At 41.2% G+C, this 23,953-nt stretch overlaps 1 protein-coding gene and 1 non-coding gene across 3 annotated transcripts in view; one reads left to right on the plus strand and one right to left on the minus strand.

The window, feature by feature from the left end:
- Positions 1-3,661: 3,661 nt before the first annotated feature.
- Positions 3,662-23,953, plus strand: part of Znf410 (zinc finger protein 410) — a 33,993-nt gene continuing 13,701 nt past the window's right edge. For both annotated transcript variants that reach the window (XM_051148886.1, XM_051148881.1), the window contains exons 1-6: positions 3,662-3,812; positions 9,807-9,988; positions 10,864-10,999; positions 14,834-15,052; positions 16,839-17,030; positions 22,537-22,687. In XM_051148886.1, coding sequence (XP_051004843.1) covers positions 9,956-9,988; positions 10,864-10,999; positions 14,834-15,052; positions 16,839-17,030; positions 22,537-22,687 — 731 coding nt within the window. In that variant the 5' untranslated portion in view covers positions 3,662-3,812; positions 9,807-9,955. The remainder of the gene's footprint in view (positions 3,813-9,806; positions 9,989-10,863; positions 11,000-14,833; positions 15,053-16,838; positions 17,031-22,536; positions 22,688-23,953) is intronic.
- On the minus strand, positions 23,790-23,896 carry LOC127197802 (U6 spliceosomal RNA). The gene has a single exon (XR_007831765.1). It is a non-coding gene; the product is annotated as a U6 spliceosomal RNA (small nuclear RNA).

Genomic DNA, 23,953 nt, shown 5'->3' on the forward strand with positions numbered 1-23,953 from the left:
AGTATCGTATACACACATCTAACCTGATTGCTTACCAAGTAATTCAGTGGCTCGCAACCAGTGGGGTCGTGGCCCCTGGAGAGGTCACAGACCAGATACTCTGCATATCAGAGACTTACATTATTAGTCATAACAGCAAAATTACAGTTATGAAGTAGCAACAAAATAACTTTATGGGAGCCGGATGTGGTGGTGCACGCTTTTAATCCCAGCACTCTGGAGACAGAGGCAGGCGAATCACTGTGAGTTTGAAACTAGCCTGTTCTATGGAGCAAGTTCCAGGATAGCCAGGGCTATTACACAGAAAAACCCTGTCTCGAAAAAACAAAAAACAAACAAATTAAAAAAAATTTTTTTGCCGGGCGTGGTGGCGCACGCCTTTAATCCCAGCACTCGGGAGGCAGAGGCAGGCGGATCACTGTGAGTTCGAGGCCAGCCTGGTCTACAAAGCGAGTCCAGGACAGCCAAAGCTAACACAGAGAGACCCTGTCTCGAAAAACCAAAAAACCAAAAACCAAAAAAAAAAAAAATTTTTTTTTTTATGGTTTGGGGTCACCGCAATATGTGAACTGTATTAAAAGGTGACAGCGTTAGGAAGGTTAAGAACCACTCACTACCACAATAGGTTGATGATAGTATCATTTGTTTTCTTTTTGAGACAGGATATCAATAGTCCACACTGGCCTCACACTTTGTGTCCTTGTGGCCCCACCTAAGTGCTGGGATCATAGGCATGAACTAATATGCCTGATTTATTTTTCTTACAATAATAGCTAATAATAACTATATTGGAGGTGGGTCTGTTAGTGTAGCTCAGGCTGCACCGACTCCTCGGGTTCCCCACTGAGAGACTGCTGGATAATTACTTTGTTTGTAAAAACTAGTATTACATGTATTTGTATCAAATATCTAAAGCCCCCTGGATAGTTAATACAATTGTTAATAAGTTATTTTTAAAATTGAGTCAACAGTCTACTAATCCTAGATGAGAAGCAGTTAACATTTGTTGAACTGGGAAATTTTTTTTAAAGATTTATTTATCATATATACGCAGTGTTTTGTCTGCATGTACACCAGAAGAGAGTACCAGATCTCATTATAGATGATTTGGAGCCACCATGTGGTTACTGGGAATTGAACTCAGGACCTTTGGAAGAGCAGCCAGTGCTCTTAACCTCTGAGCCATCTCTCCAGCCCAGAACTGGGAAATTTTTTAAACCTTCTTCTTTCTTTCTTCTTCTTCCTCTTCTTCCTCCTCCTTCTTCTTCTCTTGTTTTTTTGAGACAGGGTTTCTCTGTGTAACTTTGGATGTCCTGGACTCACTTTGTAGACCAGGCTGGCCTCGAATTCACAGCGATCCTCCGCCTGCCTCTGCCTTCTGAGTGTTGGGATTAAAGGCCTGCACCACCATGCCCAGCCTACACATTATTCTTAAACTGAGAGTATTAGGATTGAGATAGTTTTTCATATTTTTTTATGAGATGTAAAAAAACAAACCTTTGTTCTGTACACCACATGCATGGCTGGTGCCTGCAGAGGCTGGAAGAGGCCTGGAAATGGGGAGTTCAAAACCGGCATGAGGGTGCTGGGTTCTTGAATGCAGGTGCTCTGTTGGTGCTCATAAGTGCTAAGCCATCTCTCCAGCCTGCCCAAAGAGAGGCTCCTAGTGGCGGAAGTATATAGGGTTGGGGACAGCATTGGGAGGATTTACAGTTGTGGAACAATTTTAGGGGTAGAAGGGCAGAAGTTTTGGGTTGGGAGTGGTGGAGAAGATAAATGAGTTCAGCTGAATTGATGGGAAGCTCAAGAGACCAGATTTATATCCATAAGATGATCTATTTGTGTTCTGCTAAATACTTGGCTATGTTGCAAGCCTAACAGCTTACTACATACTCATAAAAGCTTGGGTTTACTTTGGGGAAAAATTTTTTTTGAGACAGTCTGAGCCAGGTGTGGTGGTGCACACTTATAATACCAGCACTTAAGGAGGCAGAGACAGGAAGATCTCTGAGTTCAAGGCCAGTCTAGTCTACTAGGACAGTCAGGGCTACACAGAGAAACCCTGTCTCAAAAAACAAACAAAACCAACAACAACAACAAACAACCCTCCCCCCCCCCCAAAAAAAAAAGAAAGAAAAAGAGACAAAGTCAGTTATGTAGTTTGCTATGTAATCCAGGCTGGCCTAGAATTCAGACTTGCCTATCTGCCTCCAGAGTGTTTATGTTAAAGACATGTGCCACCATGCTAGGCCACACTTTGGAGGGCAAGTAGATATAAACATCCCTCAGAATTTCATTGATTAAAGTGGGTTGGGGAAGTGGTCAAGGCAGAACACTGATCAGTATTCTAGGGACTTGGGGACTAATCCACAATAGCACCCCCTCCCCAACAAGGCCCAAGTAAACAGGCTTCAGAAAATGATAGGACTAAGTGAATTAACGAACGGTTATAGACATGAATATTCCAGATATATTGATGTATTGCATTTGTTTTATTAATTGTAACTCAACCTTTAGAAAATTAAAACTGCAGATGTTTTCTGACCATGACTTATGGGCAGTTTTTTACACAGTGTACTTTATAGGCAAAACTTGCAATAAATACATTCAATTGTATTATTAATCACTCAATCCAGTTTTGACTAGTCTAACCTTTTATATACTTTCTCTGGACCACTTTGTCTTTCTGGAAGGTTCTTCATTTCTTCATATATTAGTAACTGCCAAATCTAACTTTCTTTTTTAATCTTTAAGCTTTAGGACTTTAGCTCCTAGTAAACATTTCCTTGCCACCCCAAGGTTTTTTCCAGATACTATGTGGCTCAGTTGTCCTTGTCATGGCAACCCTCAAATGGGATTACAGCCCTGCTTCTCAGTGCCCAGCATAAAGTATAGAGGAAATGTTTTCTCCCGGAACGTTTTGTAACCAAACTACTACTCCCTAGCTCATTTAGACTCCTCGCTTACTCTAAAACTTGAAAATAAGCCTTAATAGAACATTAATTTCCAAGGGCACTACCTTTAATCACCTTCTCTGTCTCACCACATCATGGTTTTTGTTTTTTGTGCAGGGTCTCACCATGTAGCCCTACCTGGCCTGGAACTCCCAAGAGCTGGGATTACAGGCGTCTACACCACGCCAGATCTTTACATTTTACACAGTCAAACTCCAAAGTTCCAGCAAAAACTATTACATCCAGCTTGGAACTCAAGTATCTGAGCCCTCAGTTAGGACATCCAAGATCTCTGGGGAATTCTTAACTGTTTCCAAAGCTGTACATGTGCCTAAATTCATACCCAGTCTTGTGGGCGATGCAGGTCTTCATTTTCCCGTGCTCTTCCTGGAGTTTTGGAACATTGTTTCTCGTTAGCTGTCATAAGTCCTCAGCTCCATCTTCCTCCCACCCACCTCTGCCACCGCCACAGCCTCTCACACCCACCTCAGCGGGAAGGCGGTGACGTCACGGCTAGAAGGCACTGACCTGGTTTCAGACTTGGCAGACCCCAGAGCCCTGAGGGGCAGAGAGGAGGGGGCGGGGGCGAGGTGCTGCGGCCCCTCGTTCCGGAGCCCTGTGTGTGTAGTGGGATAGCGGGGGGATCGGCCCCAGCAGCCGCCGGAGGGTCAGCACCTCGACCTGAGAAACCCCCGCGGGGCGGAGAAGAAAGCGAGTGGGTACGCTCGTGGGGGTTGGAGTGGGGGAGCCAAACTTCCTGTCCCGCTCTGGAGCTGCTTCCGGCAGGAGCCGGAAGACGCCGTGTGTGGACGGAATTCGGCACTGACTGACGGACAGCCCGCTGCCCAGGACTGAAAGGTGAGCTCCGGGCTGGGGCCAGCCACACCCGCTCGGGTAGGTGGTCCCGGAGAGAAAGGAAGCCGCTGCGGAGTTTGGGGATTTGGAGTGGAGTTCGCCCCCGAAGGGCACTAGGAAGCCGTCCCCCCCCAGTTTCCTTTCCCCCCCACCCCCCCACCCCCCAGCGTCTGGGGTCTAGCGGGTCGGGAGCGACCGCTCCGAAGGCCGGCGGCTTCGGCCCTTCCCCTTTAAGGGTTGGGGGCGCGCTGTTTCTGCTCCTTTGCCTGTTTTTTGCGGGAAGGTGCCTGGAAACCAGACTGCCCCCCAGAAAAATGCGGAGTTAGCGAGTCCCCGGGGCGGAGGCTTCGGTCTGCACCCGCCGGCGGACCTTCGGGCCTTCCACCGAGGCCTTTGTGCTGGCGGGTAGCGTTGGCAGCGCTGCCCGGTCTGCGTTGCAGCCAGAGGTCCCGGCTCCTTTCCTGCGTCCACTTGCTCCTTGGTCTGGAATGGGACCATCTGCGGACCAGGGCTGGAGCTTTGATGTCTCCTCTGCCTGTCACTTCAGGCCCGTGTGTGGGGCAGCGAGTGTTTGCAGCCAGGATGTGCTTTGCTCATTGAACTTGTCCTATGAAGTTTCTCAAGAGAAGAGGATCCGATTAGTTTGTTAAACTTTATCTCACTTGCTCATGAGGCTCTGAAATGTACTTAGACACCATTTGGGAGTTAAATATTATTAAGATTGATTAAGAGTTCATGTTTTCACATTAGTCTTTGATACAAGGGCCCGCATAACATACACAAAGAGAATAAAACATTTTTAAGTAAAGACAATTTTGGGTGTTTGGCATTGATAAATTACACTTTGTGTTATAGTAGAGTATGGCATAATCCAGGGCAACATAGACGATTTGGATTCTAATTTAAGCTTTGCATGTTCTGCAATTTCTAGGTTATTGGGGGTGAAGGGGGAGTATGTCAGTTGAAGAGGTTTACTCTTAGGGGTTTGACCATTCTGAGAGACTATGTCTATGAGGAGTGACAAACATTTTTTGTGTTTTGAAAAATAATGAGTGTTTGGGTAAAAGATAGATTGGAAATGGTACATTTTAAACCCAAGGTGACCACTTAGAAGCCTGTGTTAATAGTGTAATTGACACCACCCCCCCCAAAAAAAACACAAAGTTGAGAGATGCTGAGAAATCTAAACAACATCACAGTAGGAATAAACCTGGGGAAGTCATTAATGACAGATTATTTATGTATGCAGAATGAGAGACACTGCTAGACAGACTCTGCAGGGGAGTGGGAAGAAGATTGGGCAATACATAAAAGGAATAGTTCAGGAAGGACAGGTTTGGTAGGGTTTGGACATGGTTTGAAATGCCGATGGATATACATGTGAATTTACTGAGCAGGCAATTTTTTAAAAAATAACTTTTATTTAGTTTTATTTTATGTGCACTGGTATCATATGCCTTGGAACTGGAGTTACAGACAGTTGTGAGCTGCCATGTGGGTGCTGGGAATTGAACTCAGGTCCTTTAGAAGAGCAGACAATGCTCTTAACCACTGAGCCATCTCCCCAGACCCCTCAGCAGGTGAATATAATGACGTTTTGGAATTGAGAAGTCAGGACTGAAGGGGTGGGGAGCTGGGTATCATTTGTCTTGTTACTTACTCTTTATCTGAATATTTATCCAGTGCTTTTTATGTGCTCACAGGGAGACTTGTATGGAAGTTCTTTAAACTCACAGTAATGACTACATTAGAAGTGGGTAGTGATTTCAGGGTTTCTTATGGGAAAATGTAAAATTAGCTAAGCAAGGTGCTACACACCTTTCATCTCAGTCTGTGGAGGTGTAAGCAGGAGAGAGGAGCAGTTCAAGGCTAGCCTCAGAAACATACAGTGTTCCAGGCCAGCCTGAGCTATGCAAGAGCCTGCCTGAACCCTTGAGCCCCTCAAAAGAGCCAAACAAACAAAACATGTGATTTCTAGTTCTGCGTGTGATTGCAGAGCTATGAATATGCTAAAGACAGTTTAACTATACTTTTCAAAATGTGTGAATTTGGGATCTAGAGAGCTGGCTCAGAAGTTAAGAGCACTTGCTCTTAACCTGGGTTTAGGTCCCACACATGGTAATTCACAACCACCTCTAATTCCAGTTCCAGAGGGTCCATCATCCTCTGCCTCCACCGGTACTGCATACATGTGATGTACAGACAACATGTAGGTAAAACACCCATGCACAATAAATAAAATTAAAAAGGCTAAAAATCAGTACATTTTATATTATGTGCACTGTTTCAGTGAAACTTTGTTTATTATTTGGTTTTTCAAGACAGGGTTTCTCTGTGGAGCCTTGGCTGTCCTGGACTCGCTTTTGTAGACCAGGCTGGCCTCAGACTCACAGAGATCCACTTGCCTCTTACAGCCTCCTGAGTGCTGAGATTAAAGGCATGGGCAGGCATGTGCCACCACGTCAGGCAAAACTTCAGTTTTGAGATAAGGTCTTACTTTATAGCCTTAGCTGGTTAGATACTATGTAGACCAGGCTGACCTCAAACTCCTAGAAATTTGCATTGTAGGAAAAAAACATTTGCACTGCAGGAACAAAATTTACATTGTAGCCTTTGAAATTGGCTAACTAGGTAATGGAATTGGAAACAGCAGCAATCCTAGCCAGTGTATTTGCCATTGTACTGCTGGCTAGTGTTCTTAGCAAGTTCTGTGTTACAGAAGTCCACATAGAACACTGGATAAACCACTGTGTATTGAACACAGTGAGAGTTCAGCCTATCTAGTGAATTCTTTTTTATTTGTTCGTTCAGTACCTATACAAGACATAAATTGGGCACCAAGATTGTATGGCTGTATTCATTTATAATATGCATATTGCAGTTGTTCCAGAATAGCCTTATTTGTTTTCAAAGATTATTAAAACAAAAGCACTAAATCAAAAAGATACTGTGGGTAACACCTAAGGGTCAGTGAATTGTCTCATTTGTTTATTTCTTATTTATTTATTTATTTATTTGTTTCATTTCTTAGCGAGTCTACAATCCAGGAATCTCAAAGATGGATGCACTTTAAAGATAAACTGATTAGACACCTGGTAATTTTTTGGCTTGTTAGGTGAGCTGGAATTGGGAACAGAAATTGCTAAACCCTGCTAATTTAAGATTAAATTTAGATGCAGTCATTCTCTGCTTATGCTAACTTGCTTATGCAGCTTAATAACTCAGTCACATGATTTGTTGAACCTTGGTTTCTTCCTCTCATGAAGAAGAAGAGTGGATAAACCATATTAAGCTTATTGAGTAAGAAAAGTGTGTGTAGAAAGAAAAGTTGAGCACTTATGATACTTTGTTTTATGTAAGAAATAAAAGGAGCAGTTCATTATGTCTTGTAAATTAGATTTCAGGCAGAGACATCAACAAAGTATTAATTCTTTTGAATTAATCAAATTCTTTTGAAATTTATATGTTTTTATTTGTGTGTACACTTGTGGGGGGTCAGAGGAAACCTGTGAGAGTTAGTTCTTTCCTTTCATAAAGGTCTTGGGGATTGAATTGTGGTTGTCAGACATGGCACCTTTACAAATTGAGCCATCTAGCAGGCCTTAATTGCAGTTTCTTGTTTGTTTGTTTGTTTGTGACAGGATTTCTCTGTGTAGCCTTGGCTGTCAAGGGCTCAATTTGTAGATCAGGCTGGCCTCAAACTCACAGTGATCCACCTATCTCTATCTCCCAAGTGCTGGGTTTACAGGAATGTAGCACTGCATCCGGCTTTAGTATTTCTTAATGTCTGTCTTAGCCTTAACTTTCCCGTCTACCCTGGTATTAATGGAAAACTTCCATTCTTAGTAAATTTTTTAATTGTCTTTATAGATAGCAGTACTCTCAGTTTGACTAGCAATTACTCCAAGTTAAGTGAATTCATTTGCCAAAGTACTGGTGTGGTGGGGAGTTAAGGAAGAGTTTGAGGCTAATGGACTAGCAAGGTCTATGTTTAGCTAGATGAATAGACCTTAGATACAGTCTCCAGTGTGACCAAGGAAGGAGGAAAGATGGGAGGGAGGGAGGATGAAGATGAATCCATTGCTTCTGTGTCCTTTGGGAAGCACCTAACAGCTCCATCCCCACCTCACCCCATCCCCACCCCTGGGTTTTTGTTTTTGTTTTTTTTAATTGCTGGAGATTGTACTCAGAGCACTGTCTCATGCTATGCCTGTGCTTTACCACTGAGTTACACCTCTAGATTTGATTATTATTTGTTTTTGTTTTTCTGAGATAGAGTATCACTGTAGGCTGGACAGACCTTGAATTTGCTACAGAGCCCAGGCTCCCTGAGTGCTGAGATTATAGGTGTGCACTGCTATGCTTCTTCTAGACTTATTTTTTAAATTATCAAAACAGCATAATTACCTTTTAGAACCAAGAAAAGTAAGTCATGCTGTCCTGTTACACAATATAACTACTGTTATATCTCTGAATTTCTTCTTACTTTTTCTTTTTTCTTTTTTTTGGTTTTTCGAGACAGGGTTTCTCTGTGTAGCCTTGGCCATCCTGGACTCACTTTGTAGACCAGGCTGGCCTCGAACTCACAGCGATTTGCCTGCTTCTGCCTCCTGAGTGCTGGGATTAAAGGTGTGCGCCACCACGCCCGGCTCGTCTTACTTTTTCTTATACATGCTATAATTAGTGTTAAAATGGGAAATAGACTTGTAATCAGTTTCTTTGTTGTTGTATGGCATTCATAATTGTGATAATTGTATGTGTGTGTGTGTGTGTTTATAGTGTTGTGAATCAAACCTGGGTACTTGCACATGCTAGGCAAATGTCCTACCACTGAACTATATCCCCAGCCATAATTGCACTTTGAAGTGACAATGCCATATTTAATGGCCATGCCTTATATTGTGTGTGTGCGCTCAAGTTCTCTAAAAGGTAATTGTGTATTGCTTCTAGTTTTTTGTCTTGTCTTACATTTTCGATGGACCTCTTTGGAGATACAGCTTTTCCATATTTAAGGCCTTTTCATAGCTGTAACCCCTCCTAGCGCTCAGGAGGAAGAGGCAGGAGAACTCACAGTGGGAGACCAGCCTGATCTATGTGAATTTCAGGCCAGTCAGGGCTTCATTAGAAGCAGAAATTTTATGGGGCCTGGAGAGATGGCTCAGTGGTTAAGAGAACTTGCTGTTCTTGCAGAGAACCAGAATTTGGTTCTCAGCATCCACATAGAACAGCTGACAACCACCTGAAACTCCACAGGGCTCCAGGAGAATCTGACACCTGCTATTGGACTCTGTGGGCACTTGGGCAGGGAGTTACAGGGTTTCTCTGTGTATCCTTGGCTGGCCTGGACTCACTTTGTAGACCAGGCTAGTCTCAGAGATCTGCCTGCCTCTGCCTCCCAAGTGCTGGGATTAAAGGCATGCACCACTGAGCCCAACCCTTTTTTTTTTTTTTTTTTTTAAAGACAGGGTTTCTTTGTGTAGCTCTGACTGTCCTGGAACTCACTATGTAGACCAGGCTGGTCTACACAGAGATCAGCCTGCCTCTGTCTCCCAAGTGCTGGGATTAAAGGCATGTGCCACCACTGCCTGGCTAAAAATAAAAATTTAAAAATAAGTAGAAATAGTTTACCAAAGCAACACTTTTGTTTTTGCTTTTTTTGTTTGTTTGTTTTTTGTTTTTGTTTTTCAAGACAGGGTTTCTTTGTGTAGCCTTGCCTGTCCTGGACTCGCTTTGTAGACCAGGCTGGCCTTGAATTCACAGCCATCCGCCTTTGCCTCTCATGTGCTAGGATTAACGGCATGTGCCACCACACCTGGCTAAAGCAACACTTTTATAGGTTTTGAAATTTATTGGCTTTTTCTCGTTTAAAACAAATGTTATGGGCTGAGTTCCTTGTCTCCTTGTGGTTTTTAGTTGCGAGGGACGCCTTTGTTTATTTAGCTACATTTTTCTACTGCTCTTAATGCTGTGTCTTTTTCTTTTGTACCCTTATTTTAGGTTGAATTGATCACCAACCTAGTTCAGCATCCTACAGGAAAAGCATAATGTTTCTTAAAGGGATATGAGTGTAACAGGAAGGTGTCCTTGACTCTGAATAGATGTGAACCTGTCCCCCAAAGAGCTACAGGATTTCAGAAGCTGAATCAATGTTATCAGATGAGTTAGAATCCAAACCAGAGGTAAGTCCACTTAGCTGTTTATTCTTAGTCCATTGGTCAGGAAGCAGCTTCTCTAGTGGCTTAACAGTAAACATTTCTAACTTTGTGAGCTAAATGATTTTTTACTACAACTCTTAGTTTATGATTTTTTTTCTGTTACTAAATGTTTTCTCAAAGACTCCACTATTCTGTTTCTATCTTTTGTGAATTTTTTACTTAAGTATTTCCTATTTAAGTATTTAATGAAATACTTAAAGTGTTTAAATATAATAAAATATTTTATATCCCCAAAGTATTTTATACTATATAGTTGTGCTATATGTGTGTGTATATATACATTGTTAATCATATATAGAAAATATTTTCTTTCTGAACATTATTGGGAGATTTAAACATTTTACAATTTTAATCACTTTTTCTATCTCAGTTTTAGTAAATCTGTGTTCCGTTAAACAAAAGTCACCAAATTTGAAATCAGTGCTTAATTTTGAAGACTAGGCCTTCTAACTAGTTATGTCATCTTAGACAAGTCAGTGTTTTCAGATTGATTCACTTAGGAGTTTACTAGGAAGATTAAATGAAAAAAAAAAAAAAAGATTAAATGACCCCATACCCAGGACAATGCTTTGTACGATGTAATCCTACAGTGCAGCTGATTTTTTTTTAAAAACAGCTCATTTTAAAATACACATTCATAATTTTTCTTTGATATAAAATGACAGATTAACTTAATTTTATAAATCAACTATTCTATAGAATGAAACCTTGATAAATGTAGTTAATCACTAACCAGGAACAAGACTTAATTATATCATCACCTGTTCAGTAAATTTGAAGGTTGAGATTCATTCCTAGCAACCTCTATTTCTCAGTGTTGCCTCTTTTCCCCTCCTCAGCTCCTGGTTCAGTTTGTTCAGAATACCTCCATCCCCCTGGGACAAGGGCTAGTAGAATCAGAAGCTAAAGACATTACTTGCTTATCCCTCCTTCCGGTGACCGAGGCCTCAGAATGCAGTCGGCTAATGTTACCAGGTAAAATATGTTTACTACAGATAGACCAAAGAAGACTTAAGAGGTTAGCCTACTCTGTGGCAGGAGTAGATTTTGCAGCTGGTTGATAATAAAATTTAGAAGTCATAGAAAAAAAGTAGCCATGGAAGCCATAAGGGCCTAAGTAGTTTTTTTTTTTTTTTTTTTTTTTGGTTTTTCGAGACAGGGTTTCTCTGTGTAGCCTTGGCCATCCTGGACTCACTTTGTAGACCAGGCTGGCTTTGAACTCACAGCGATCCGCCTGCCTCTGCCTCCCGAGTGCTGGGATTAAAGGCGTGCGCCACCACGCCCGGCTGGGCCTAAGTAGTTTAAGCCGTAGGAATGAGTATGTGAAAGTGAGACAGACAGGCCACTGTAGCTCTCTGGGACTCCCTTTTGACGGTATCACACAAGAGAGCCTGAAAAGGAGGGAAAAATGAGAAAGTAGACTAGAGTATTTAGATGAATGTCATCATAGCTAGGAGTCAGAGGACCCAAGGGAAACCAGAGTATCAGAGGCCCCTAAGAGGCAGAGAACACAAAGGCAGAGGAGGACATCATTAGCCTTGGCAGAGAAAGGTGAGAAGCCAGGCTGCAGGGATGGAGGCAATAGTGAAAGTCCAGTGTAGCTGAAGAAATTACTGTATAGTTTTTTTCATTTGGAGGTCTGTTTTGTTTTGTTTTGTTTTTCGAGACAGGGTTTCTCTGTGTGGCCCTGGCTATCCTGGACTCACTTTGTCGACCAGGCTGGCCTGGAACTCACAGAGATCCACCTGTGTCTGCCTCCCCAAGTGCTGGGATTACAGGTGTGCAGCTTTTTTTTGGAGACAGGATCTGGCTGCGTAGCCCTGACTCCCTGAAACTCAGAGTGATCTACTTGCCTCTACCTCTGCTGGAATTAAATACTGTGTGCTGCCTCTAGCCCTATATAATATTTTTAAAGGCTTTTTTCTTTTCTTCTCCCCCTCCCCCTTCTCTCTCTCTCTCTCTAATATCTAAGCTATTTGAGGACTGTTTAGAATGTTAGTGCTAATCAGGGGAGGTCAGTGTAAGCTTGTTATGACAGTTGTTTGTTTTACATTCTGATTACTTCCCTCAAATGATGTTTTGTAAAGACTTTAAGTTCTTTTGAGACTCAAAAAAAAAAAAAAAAAAAAAAAAAAGATTTATTCAACCAATGAATAGTAATGTTTTCCTATCTTGCGCTGGAGAGATGGTTCACTGGTTAAGAGCACTTGCAATGCAATCATGAGGACTAAAGTTTCATATCCCCACCAAACAAATAGGAACTTGTCACCAGACCTGCTGACCAGAGTTTGATCCCTGGAACCCTCATGGTAGAAAGAGAGAACTGACTGCTGGCAGTTGTCATCAGACCTCCACATATGCAGCATAGCGTGAATGTGCAAGCACACTCTCTAAATAAATGTAACAAAGTTAAAAAAAAAGCTAGAACTCTGACTGCAAGTATCTAACACACTGTTTTGTTTGAGAGGAGGTCTTGCTATGTAGACCAGGCTGGCCTTGCACTGAGATTCACCTGTTTTTGCTTCCTCAGTGCAGGGGTTAAAGGTAGGCACCAACACACAGGGCTTGATACTCTCTTTTGGAGTCCACTCATGAATAGACATGCATACCCATGCAGATGTGCTTACATCCACATACACTCAAACACCGAAATAAATCTGTTAAAAGTTTCCTGTGTGTCTCTAGCTCTTTCACATCTTTTGCTGTGTTTCTATTAGCATATTGTGAGTCATATTATCCAAATTTTCCAACCTGTACAAATTTCTAGGTGTTAATAAATTGTTAGTTAAGTTCCCTGTCCTCCTGAGTTTTCTGTCCGAATTTTAATTTGTTGAGTATGGATAGTAGAGGGAATTAAAATAGAAGCAAAATGTCTTTACTTGGTTAGAATGATTATATATTTTTTAAAAGGTGAAAAGTAACAAATGTTGATAAGGATGTAGAGAAAAGGGAGCCCTTGTACACTGTTGCAATTATGGAAAATGTATGGAAATTCCTCAAAAAGCTAAAAATAGAACTCTTAGGTGTATTGTATGTATATATCTTATGTGTATCTCTCCAAAGGAATTGAAATCAATTGAGTCATATGTTAGGTATGTGGACCCCTATGCTCTAAGTTAGTCAAAATAGCGAAAGCATGGAATTAACATGGCTGTCCATTAACATATGACAGATTTTTTTTTTTTTTTTTTGGTTTTTCGAGACAGGGTTTCGACAGAATGTTTTTAAATTTGTGTTTTTTACTTTACTTTTCTTTTAGGTTTTTTGTTGTTTGTGTTTGTAGCACCATGGTCAAATCCAGGACCTTTTACATGCTGGGAAAACACTCTATCACCAAATCTCAATTCTTACCATCCTTTTTTCTTGTTTTGTGCATTTTACCTTTGTGTGATTGTTGTTGTTATTGTTGTTGTTTTGAGTCACGGTCTCTCTGCATAGCCCTGGCTGTTCCTGGAACTCACAGAGGTCTGCTAACCTTTGCCTCCTAAGTGCTGCGATTAAAGTCATGCACCACTACTGCTTGTTTTGTGCACTTTTGTTGGTTGATTCATGTGGGGATTTTTTTATATATGTACATGTGTGTCTGCTTGTGTGTATGTAAGCATGCATGCAAGTGCCCACAGAAATCAGAAGGGCTGTTGGATTCCCTGCAGCTGGAGTTATGGGCACTTGTGAGCTATCTGATATGGGTGCGTGCATCTAAAGTTTAGTCCTAGCTGGATGTGGTAGCGGATGCCTATAATCCCAGCATTTGGGAGGCAGAGGCAGGCGGATCGCTGTGTGTTCGAGGCCAGCCTGGTCTACAAAGTAAGTCCAGGACAGGCGAAGCTACACAGAGAAACCCTGTCTCAAAAAACCAAAAAAGAAAAAATAAGTCTAGTCCTATGGAAGAGCAGCAAGTGCTCTTAATCATCATCTCTCCAGCCTCTTTCTTTTGAAATAGGGTCTCTATGTAGACCAGCTTGGCCTTCAGCTTTCAATGTTCCTGCTTTAGTCTCCAGCGTTTTCAAATACTGAGACATCACGCCTAGCCCTTCCCTCTTAATTTTGATTTAAAATAATTTACTTTAATTTTTTTTTTATTTTTGTTTTGTTTTGATTTTTGAGACGTTTGGCTGGCTTCTAACTCACTTTGTAGCTAGGCTGGTCTTGAACTCATGATCTTGCTATTTTCACTTCCCAAGTGCTGGAATAACAGGCATGTGCTACTATACTTCTCTGAACTATTTTAGATATAAACAATTACAGATAATAAATGAAAACTAATTTATAGCTATCACATCTGTACCTATTTTTCTAATTTATAAGTATAATGATTATTATCTCATTCGTGACATTAATTAATTAATTAATTTAGATTTTTTTTTTTTTGAGACAGGGTTTCTCTGTGTAGCCCTGGCTGTACTGGAACTCTCTCTGTAGACCAGCCTGGCCTTGAACTCACACAGATCCACCTGTTTCTGTCTCCTGAGTGCTGGGATTAAAGGTGTGTGCTACCATGCCTGGCCACCTCGGAACTTCTTTAGAGCAAGTCTTATTTATGTACATCCAGTATAAACCCCAAACTGTAATGAAACATCCTGATTAGTCTACAAAACTTAAGTCATTTCCCATGCTGTTTTTTCCCCTGTGATTATTCTAAAGCAGTTTTTTTTTTTTTTTTTTTTTTTTTTGCAAAAATGAGCATGCAGTCTACTCTTGTAAAGGTGCTAGAAACAAATTGGAGTTTAGTTCGTAGATGCTATGTATTTACAAGGTGTGCTCCCTGGATGTGAATGCTACATAAAGCTTTGGTGTTTCTTCTACTAGATGACACTTCAAACCATACTAATTGTTCCAAGGAAGTCCCTTCCTCAGCTGTTTTGAGGAGCCTTCAGGTGAATGTGGGCCCAGACGGAGAAGAGACAAGGGCTCAAACTGTACAGAAGTCCCCAGAGTTTTTGTCCACTCCAGAGTCACCTAGCTTGTTGCAAGATCTACAGCCAAGTGATAGCACTTCTTTTATTCTTCTTAACCTAACAAGAGCAGGTAGGTTTTAATATTTTCTGAACTTTATTCATTTTTTAGGGGCAAAGGTTAGAGGTGGGGTAAATATTAAATATATATAAGATGCAGAGACTCTTTATTATCTGATTACTTAGAGAACTGGTGTGATCTGGTAATAAGTTGAATATATAAAGCAAGCACAAAGACTGTATGATGACTCTGCAGTTCCTCTTGTTTAAGTTTGTGAGATGGTTGGTTATTAATTTTGCCAAATACAAGAAAAGTTTGGTCCTTTCGTTTTGGCTTTTATCATCCCTGTCTTTAGTGGCACAATTTGTTTGCAAGGTGATGACACTGCCTGCTCCTGGAAGTCTTGTTGGGTGTCAGGTGCTATTTGTCTATGGTACACTCTTGAATATGGTGGTTTCCCCATGCAGCAGTGACTGTCTTGAATATGGGATCCCTCTGCCTCTTACTGCTGAGTGCAGGCATAGGATGTATCACTACATCTTGCAATAGGGAGGCAGAGGCAGATGGGTCGCTGTGAATTTGGGGACAGCCTGATCTACAAAGCAAGTCTAGACAGCCAAGGTGACACAGAGAAACCCTGTCTCGAAAGAAAGAAAGAAAGAAGAAAAGAAAAGAAGCATTTGTTTGGGAAATTAATGTGATGGCCTTGACCAAGATAGGGAGAGCCAGAAGATGCTTGGGGGAAGATGCTTAGTTCCATTTGTGTCTGTTGCTGTTTTGATGTTGAGGGTACAGTGAGGAGGGAGTATCCTTCAGAGAGTTAAAAATAGGAATCCAGAGTTCTGGAGAGGTTTGGTGCAAAGTAGGCAACTGGGCTGTTCACCACACTCAGGAAATGTGAAACATGGATAGTACATTCTTTGATTCCAAGAAGTCTGAAGCATAAGTATAAAAAAAGGTAAGCCTGGGAGCCTGGGAAGGAGGACGTTTAAGAGGGCGAAAGAACAGCAAGTAGAATTGGGAAAGATTGGTGGGTGGGAAACCAAGGGAGGAAAATATTTTAAGAAAGAAAGGGTACGTCTGGGCATGGTGGAGCACGCCTGTAATCTCAGCACTTGGGAGGCAGAGACAAGTGGATCACTGTGAGTTTGAGGCCAGCCTGGTCTACAGACCCAGGATAGCCAGGGGTGAAACCCTGCCTGGAAAAAAAAAACAAACAAACAAGACTAAAGAAAGAGAGGATACTAGATGATTACAAATACTATAGTCTAGCCCAGTGAGACTGTGTCTGTCTGATGGCCTTTGTAAAAGTAAGTTATTGGAAGAGAGATGTGGGGAGAGAAGGGAATGTGACTGAGTGAAAACAGAAGCTGAACCTTAGTCCACACTGTAAACCCAGCGCCCATGATGCCAAAGCAGGAGAGCAACAAGTTTGAGGCCAGCCTCGGCAACACACTGAGGCCTGTCTCAAACAAAACCAGTAAAAAACAAACAAACTTGCCGGCTGTGGAGCACTCACCCGTAACCCTAGCTCTTAACTGAGGGGCCATCTTTCCAGCTTCCATGAGAGAGAACTTAACTGAAGCATGCAAGGGAGAAGGACTGCATCGGGGCTGGAATATTTCAAGTGGGAGGTGGCCTGGTTGCCAGGAAGGAACATTTTGCTTCTGAAACAAGAGGAGACAGGGCTAACAATTACCCTGTGGGCTAAATGAAAAAATGATATCTTAATTATTTATAAGAACAGAAACTTGAAGTGAGAGGGAAAGATCTAGAATGATTGGTTCAGGACACAAAGTCTCTGGGCCAGTACTAATAAAAGGTGTTGGCTGATCTTGTGTTCTCTTCCTCCTTCCAGGTCTGGGCTCTTCAGCTGAGCACTTCGTGTTTGTACAGGATGAGACAGAGGATTCAGGGAATGACTTTCTCTCTGGGGAGAGCACAGACAGTAGTATCCCATGGTTCCTCCGGGTTCAGGAATTAGCCCATGACAGTTTGATTGCGGCTACTCGTGCACAATTGGCAAAGAATGCAAAAACCAGCAGCAATGGTGAGACTCCTATGGCATTTTCCTCTCTGGTCTTTTCATACAGAGATTTAGGTAATGCAACAGTTGTATTTTGAATTGTGTATAATTCAAATTATTTTATTGATGAGAATGGAAGCCTAAAAATAAATTGTCCTATTTAATAAAACAACTTGGGCTTTGTCTACCAAATCAACTAAACTCATGTTTTGAATGTCCAGCTTTTAAGTAATATACAGATTATCTTTTAGACGGTGGCACAAAGCCTTAGTCCTAGCACTTATGAGGTTGAAGCAAGAGGATTGCAATGCCAAGGCCAACACAGGCTATAGCCTCTGTCTCCAAAAATGGGGAAAATAGTACAGATTCTGAGGTTAGCTTGAATGTTTCTACTGAAATCATACTTAAGTAGGTAAAGATAAAATTTATATAAACATTTTATATTTAGAGTGCAAAGAAATTAAAGTAGCTTTATGAGCTAATAGAAATACAACTGTTAAAAAAAATAAAAAGAAAGAAAATTACAACTGTAAGCCAGGTGTGGTGGTGCACACCTTTAATCCCAGCACTTGGGAGGCAGAGGCAGGTGGATTGCTATAAGTTCAAGGCCAGCCTGATCTACAGAGAGAGTCCAGGACAGCCAGGACTACAAGGCAAACACTGTCTCAAAAAAACAAAAGCCAACCAAACAAACAAAAAAACTGTAAAATTAATATTGAGTCTGACTCATTCTGCTAAAACTATGTTGATATTTTTGGCAGTTTTGTTAATTAGCTAATTACTTTATGCTAGTTACTTATTGTTTTTAAAAAAATTGAGTGTGGGGCTGGAGAGATGGCTCAGAGGTTAAGAGCACTGTCTGTTCTTCCAAAGGTCCTGAGTTCAATTTCCAGCAACCACATGGTGGTTCAAAACTATCTATAACAAGATCTGGTACCCTCTTCTGGCATGCAGGCACACATGTGGGCAGAACACTGTGCAAATAATTAATAAATAAATCTTTAAAAAAAAAATTGAGTGTGTTACAAAGTGAAATCCTGTCTCAAAAAACAAAAACAAACACATGCCTTTAATCCCAACACTCAGGAGGCAGAGGCAGGTGGATCCCTGTGAGTTTGAGGCCAGCCTGGACTACAAAGCAAGTCCAGGACAGCCAAGGCTACACAGAGAAACCCTGTCTCGAGGGGGGAAAAAAAAAAAAAAAAAAGAAGAAGAAGAAGAAGAAAGAAAGAAAGATAGAAAAAGAAAAGAAAAACAAAAACAAAAAACAAAAGAATTGGATGTGGGAGGCTAAATCCCAGTGCTAGGATTATACCACACATGGCTGTTTGATGTTTTACATGGGTTCTAAGCAGCTAATCAGGTCCTCATGCTTGTATGACAAACATTTCCCACACTGAGCTGTTTTCTCAGTCTGATGTTTCTTTTCAGCTTAACCTGTTCAACTTCGTGGAATGCTGTTCCCCAATCAGCTGGCAGCTTAGAGGTGTGGCTGTCTTGACGCTGAGAGGTGCCTCAGCGTTAAGAGTGTGACTGCTCTTCCAAAGGAGTTTGGTTCCTAATGTCCACATCAGGTGGATCATAACCTATAAGTTCAGCTCCAGAGGATTCTACACTCCTCTGTTGCCACCCCTCCTCCAATTAATCTTAAAAGTACAACTCTCGTGCCTCAGCACAGACCTGTTGTATTACAAATTTGGGCACAGTACATGTTTCCCTTAAGAGTCATGCACGGGTAGATTCAAAACATCCCCCACCAGTCAAACCTTCCTTTACATAACATACCATTAAGTTTTAGGTGTTGTTTGATTAGTTCTTTTTCTGCATCTCTCTCTCTCTCTCTCTCTCTCTCTCTCTCTCTCTCTCTCTCTCTCTCTCTCTCTCTGTTTTGTTTTCCAGACAGGGTTTCTCTGTGTAGCCTTGTCTGTCCTAGACTCACTTTGTAGACCAGGTTGGCCTCACCTGCCTCTGCCTCTGAGTGCTGGGATTACAGGTGTGTGCCACTGGGCCTGGCTTCTGTATTTTCTCATTAGTCTGTGATGATTAAGTTATTTTCATGTGTCAATAATAATCATTAATCAAGCCAAGATTACAAACAGAATTGTCACAACTATTTGGAGCTCTTGCTGGTAATCCAGAATATATTGATAATTATTTTCTAATTACTATTCATATAAAAACAAAAAGCTAAATAATATCTCAGAGAAGTTAGGGATTCTACAGATATTTCAGAATATTTTATTTTTATAAACAATAACTCCTACACAGAAAATTCCATACTTTTGCTCATCTTCAAATAATTAGTGTATTTGTGACTATCAGAGTGCCCTTTGTAGCTGGGCGTGGTAGCGCATGCCTTTAATCCCAGCACTTGGGAGGAAGAGACAGGTGGATCGCTGTGAGTTTGAGGCTAGCCTGGTCTACAAAGCAAGTCGAGGACAATCAGGATTGTTATATAGAGAACCCCTGTCTCAAAACCAGAGTGCCCTTTGTTTATTTTAACCATTTGGAGAGGATTTTTCCTGAGATTTCTTTTCTAGTCCAAAAATCTTGACACCTTCACCATTCTTCTCACATTTAGAAAATGGTGCCGCTCCAGGCATTGTCAGCACACACCTTTAATCCCAGCACTTTAGGAGGCAGAGGCAAGAGGATCTCTGAGTTCAAGACCAGCCTGGTCTATAGAGTGAATTCTAGGACATCCAGGGCTACATAGAGAAACCTTGTCCTGAATAAAAAGAAAAAGAAAAGAAGGAAGGAAAGAAAGAAAAACAAGGAGGGAAGGAAGGAAGGGAGGAAAGAAGAAAGAATATAGCACCACTCTTGCCAGTGTGAAGGGTGCAGGGTCCAGATGTGCCTCATTTACTGATTTCTCTTGCCTTGTACACTTTTGATTTTCTCATGTTCAGAAGAAAAAGATGAGTATCTTACCTGTTTGGCCCATTGCAGAGAGATTAAATAGGATTGTGAGCAATTACATATAAGCTTTACAATCTAAGGTATTTTATAAGGTTTTTATACCAGAAGGGTTTGGGGTTGAGTGTGGTGTGTGCACATTTAGTCCCAGCACTTGGGAAGCAGAAGCAGGCAGATCTCTGAGTTTGAGGCCAGCCTGGTCTAGACAGTGACACCTCATCTCAAAAAACAAAACAGAAGTTACCTTTACAACCTTAAGTATTTTATATTCCTGAACACAAAGTAAGCACAAACATAAGACAAAAATACAGTTCCATTTTCCTGGTGAGATTCCCTAAGATTTTTTTGATTTGTTTTCCAAGGCAGGGTTTCTCTGTGTAGCGTTGGCTGTCCTGGACTCCCTTTGTAGACCAGACTGGACTGGAACTCACAGGGATCCACCTGCCTCTCTCTCCTGTGTGCTGGGATTAAAGGCGTGCGCCACCACCACCCAGCTTGAGAATTTTTTTAAACATTTTTTTTCTGTGATATAGAATCTCACTAAGTACTCTATGCCCCCTCAAACTCTTTATTTCCTTGTCTCACCCTCTGCTGACAATTGTATGCACAGGCAACTATGCCCAACTCTGCATTATTTTTTCTCATTTGCTTATTCATTTATTTGTGTGTGTGTGTGTGTGTGTGTGTGTGTTTGTGCACGCACATGTGCGTTAGCACAAGTGTGTATATGCCTTGTAGGAGTTGAAGACAACTTTGTGAGAGTTGGGTCTCTCCTTCTACCTTGTGGGTCCTAGAGATAAAACAAGCTCTTGAAGCTTGGAAGCAGGAACCTTTGCTTACTCAATGAGTCATCTTGCTGGCCCTTGCTTTGTTTTTGTTTGTTTGTTTTTTTGAGACAGGGTTTTTCTGTGTAGCCTTGGCTGTCCTGGACTCCTTTTGTAAATGAGGCTGGCCTGGAACTCACAGCGATCCACCTGCCTCTGCCTCCCAAGTGCTGGGGTTCAAGGCTTGCGCCACCACACCAGCTGTTATTCTTAATTTATGTAGAAAATAGAATTTACAAAGCTCCAGTTGTTTACTGATGTCAATCCCTGGATTAGCACAAGGTTTCCGTGGACCATTCATTAGAAACCCATTATTGGATCTCTGAGATTAATGAGAGAATTTTATGTTATATATACTTTTGTCTTGGTTAAAATTTAGCTTTGTTGATTAAATATGTTTTTTAAAATGGGAAGCAATATTATGAAGAAAATGTTACTGTTAGCCAGCAGGAAACATCTGAAATTACATGCTGACCTAAGACAATTAGTTTTATAATTGTTAACTTGATAAAATGTGTCAAGGAAAAATGTAGCGATAGAAAGAAAGATTGCTGGGGGACAGAAACTGCCTTTGATCAACTGTTTATAGGGGCTCTGAAGAGTACAGCACATTATATCCTGCTCTTTGCTTTTCAGAGTAAACTTTGGAAATATAAATGTCCATCCATTCGTCCTTCCTTTCTCTCTCTCTTTTTCTCTCTCTCTTTCTTTCTTTTTTTCTTTTTGAGACAGAGTTTCTCTGTGTAGCTCTGACTGTCCTGGACTTATTTTTGTAGACCAAGGTGGTCTCAAAATCACGAAGGTCCACCTGCCTCTGCCTCCTGAATGCTGGGATTGAAGGTGTGTGCCACCCTACGCAGCATAAATCCCATTTCTAAGTTGTATGTATACAGAGAAACTCAGTATGGTCAAGGCAGAATCGGTGACAATATTCTGAAGACAGTGAAAGGAGCACCACCTGCTGATACGGACCTTGCATACATATTTAATTAACTAATCTTGTGTAAATTTAATAGAGGCATTGTTTACTCTTTTTGCCTTCCTTTATTCATGGAACAGCATGCCTGTAGCCTGTACATGCTCTCTCTTTTATAAAAGTTTAAGTAAAACTTTTAAATTTATCTGAGATTTTACATTTTTAAACATTGGATAACCAAAAAGGGGCAAGATGGGAAATTAGAAGATTGTTCTTATCCTTCAAATGATAAGAAATGAACAAGTTGATTCAAGAAATATAAATCTTAAGAATGGCCATCTCTGATAAAAATTCTGCTATAAACTTACCCAGCCAGTCAGTGAGATTTTATTGCCTACAACTTCAAGTTACTCTGTAGCCTCCACTCCGGGTGTTACTTCTCTACCAACCAATGTTACAAGATGGAGGGAGTTTTGTCTGTCTAGGAACTCAGGGTTCTTTTTGAGACCTCTCAGTCAAGGATGACCTTGTATCTTGATCCTGCTGCTTCTCCCCTATCCCTCCAAAAAAGCTGAGGTAATGAGTGTGTAGCATCAAGCATGGCAACTACAGAAGAGTTTCAGTTCTGCTTTGTGAAAATATGTGAAAAGGAGCCTTATTTGCTCTTTGTACCTTTGTCAGAAGCCTACTCTTGTGAAATGAAACGTAATTGTGGTTGATTCTCTGGACGGGACTGTAGCGTGCTCTCATGGCGATATGTAGTAAGCACAAGGAGACATCTGACTAATGATTATTATGAGTGAAATGTAGGAGTTTGAATCTGAGTATCTGCGCAGGATCCTTCCCTGAATTATAAATATGCCACTTGTTACAGGAGAAAATGTCCACCTTGGTTCTGGTGATGGGCAACCCAAAGACTCTGGGCCCCTTCCTCAAGTGGAAAAGAAGCTCAAGTGCACAGTTGAAGGCTGTGACCGGACATTTGTGTGGCCAGCTCACTTCAAGTACCACCTTAAAACTCATCGGTGAGGAACTTGTCCTTGAATAGACAAACTGCAGGAAAACAAAGGACTCCAGTTATGCTGGCTAAAATGTCTTTTTTAGTCAAGTGTGATGATATGTATATATATCATATATAAAACCTTAGCCTTTAGAAAGCTGACAGCTGTGAGATCAGCTTGGACTATATAGTGAGACAATGTCTCAAGAAACTAAGATCTCCGGTGTGGTGTGTGCTGACTTTCTCTCTCTCTCTCTCTGTAACTTTTTAAAAAATTGTTATTTTTTTTTTACATTGGTGTTCTACTTTGATGTATGTCTGTGTGAGGGTGTCAAATCCCCTGGAACTGCAATTACAGACAATTGTGAACTGCCATGTAGGTGCTGAGATTTGAACCTGGGTTTTTTGGAAGAGCAGCCAGTCCTCTTAACCACTGAGACATCTCTGCAGCCCCAGACCTCTGGTTCTTCTTCTTTTTTTTTTAAGTGCTCTTAACTGCTCAGCCATCTCTCCAGACTCCTCCTCCCTTTTTTTTAAAAAAATAGACCTCTGATTCTTATGTTTGTTTTTAGATGCAATCTTGTGCTGCAAAGTTGCTTCCAAGTATTTGAGCTTAAATAATCTTTCTACCTCAGCTTCCAAAGTGTTGACTTTTACAGGCATGCCACCTAATATGAAGCCTCTTGTTTGCTTCTTGTTTTTGTCATTCTGGGATCTAAATCAGGGCTTTTTTTTTTTTTTTAAGATTTTATTTATTTTATGTATATGAGTGCTCTATCTGCATGTACACCTGCAGGCCAGAAGAGGGCATTAGATCACATTATAGATGGTTATGAGCCACCATGTGGTTTTGGGAATCGAACTTAGGACCTTTGGAAGAGCAGTCAGTGCTCTTAACTTCCCAGCCATCTCTCCAGCCTCTAAACCAGGGCTTTTTAATCTGCTAAAAATATACTTTTTCTTGAGCTATATTCCCAGCCCCTGATTTTTGTTTGTTTTGGGTTCTGGTTTTTTTTTTTTTTTTTGGAAGCAGTGAGGTTTTATTAAAAATATTGTGCTTTCTACATGGTGATGCCTCAGTAAGAATTTGCAGTAATCAGTAATCACATGAATGAGTGAATTACTTTAAATATATGGAACGCATTACGAATTTGCGTGTCGTCCTTGTGCAGGGGCCATGCTAATCTTCTTTGTATCATTCCAATTTTAGTATATGTGCTGCCGAAGCGAGCACATTTGTTTTGTTTTTTAAGACAAGTTCTCATTGTTTGCTCCATCTGGCTTTGAACTC

This window comes from Acomys russatus, chromosome 1 (genome assembly GCF_903995435.1).
Source record: "Acomys russatus chromosome 1, mAcoRus1.1, whole genome shotgun sequence".
In the NCBI taxonomy this organism is placed as follows: domain Eukaryota; kingdom Metazoa; phylum Chordata; class Mammalia; order Rodentia; family Muridae; genus Acomys; species Acomys russatus.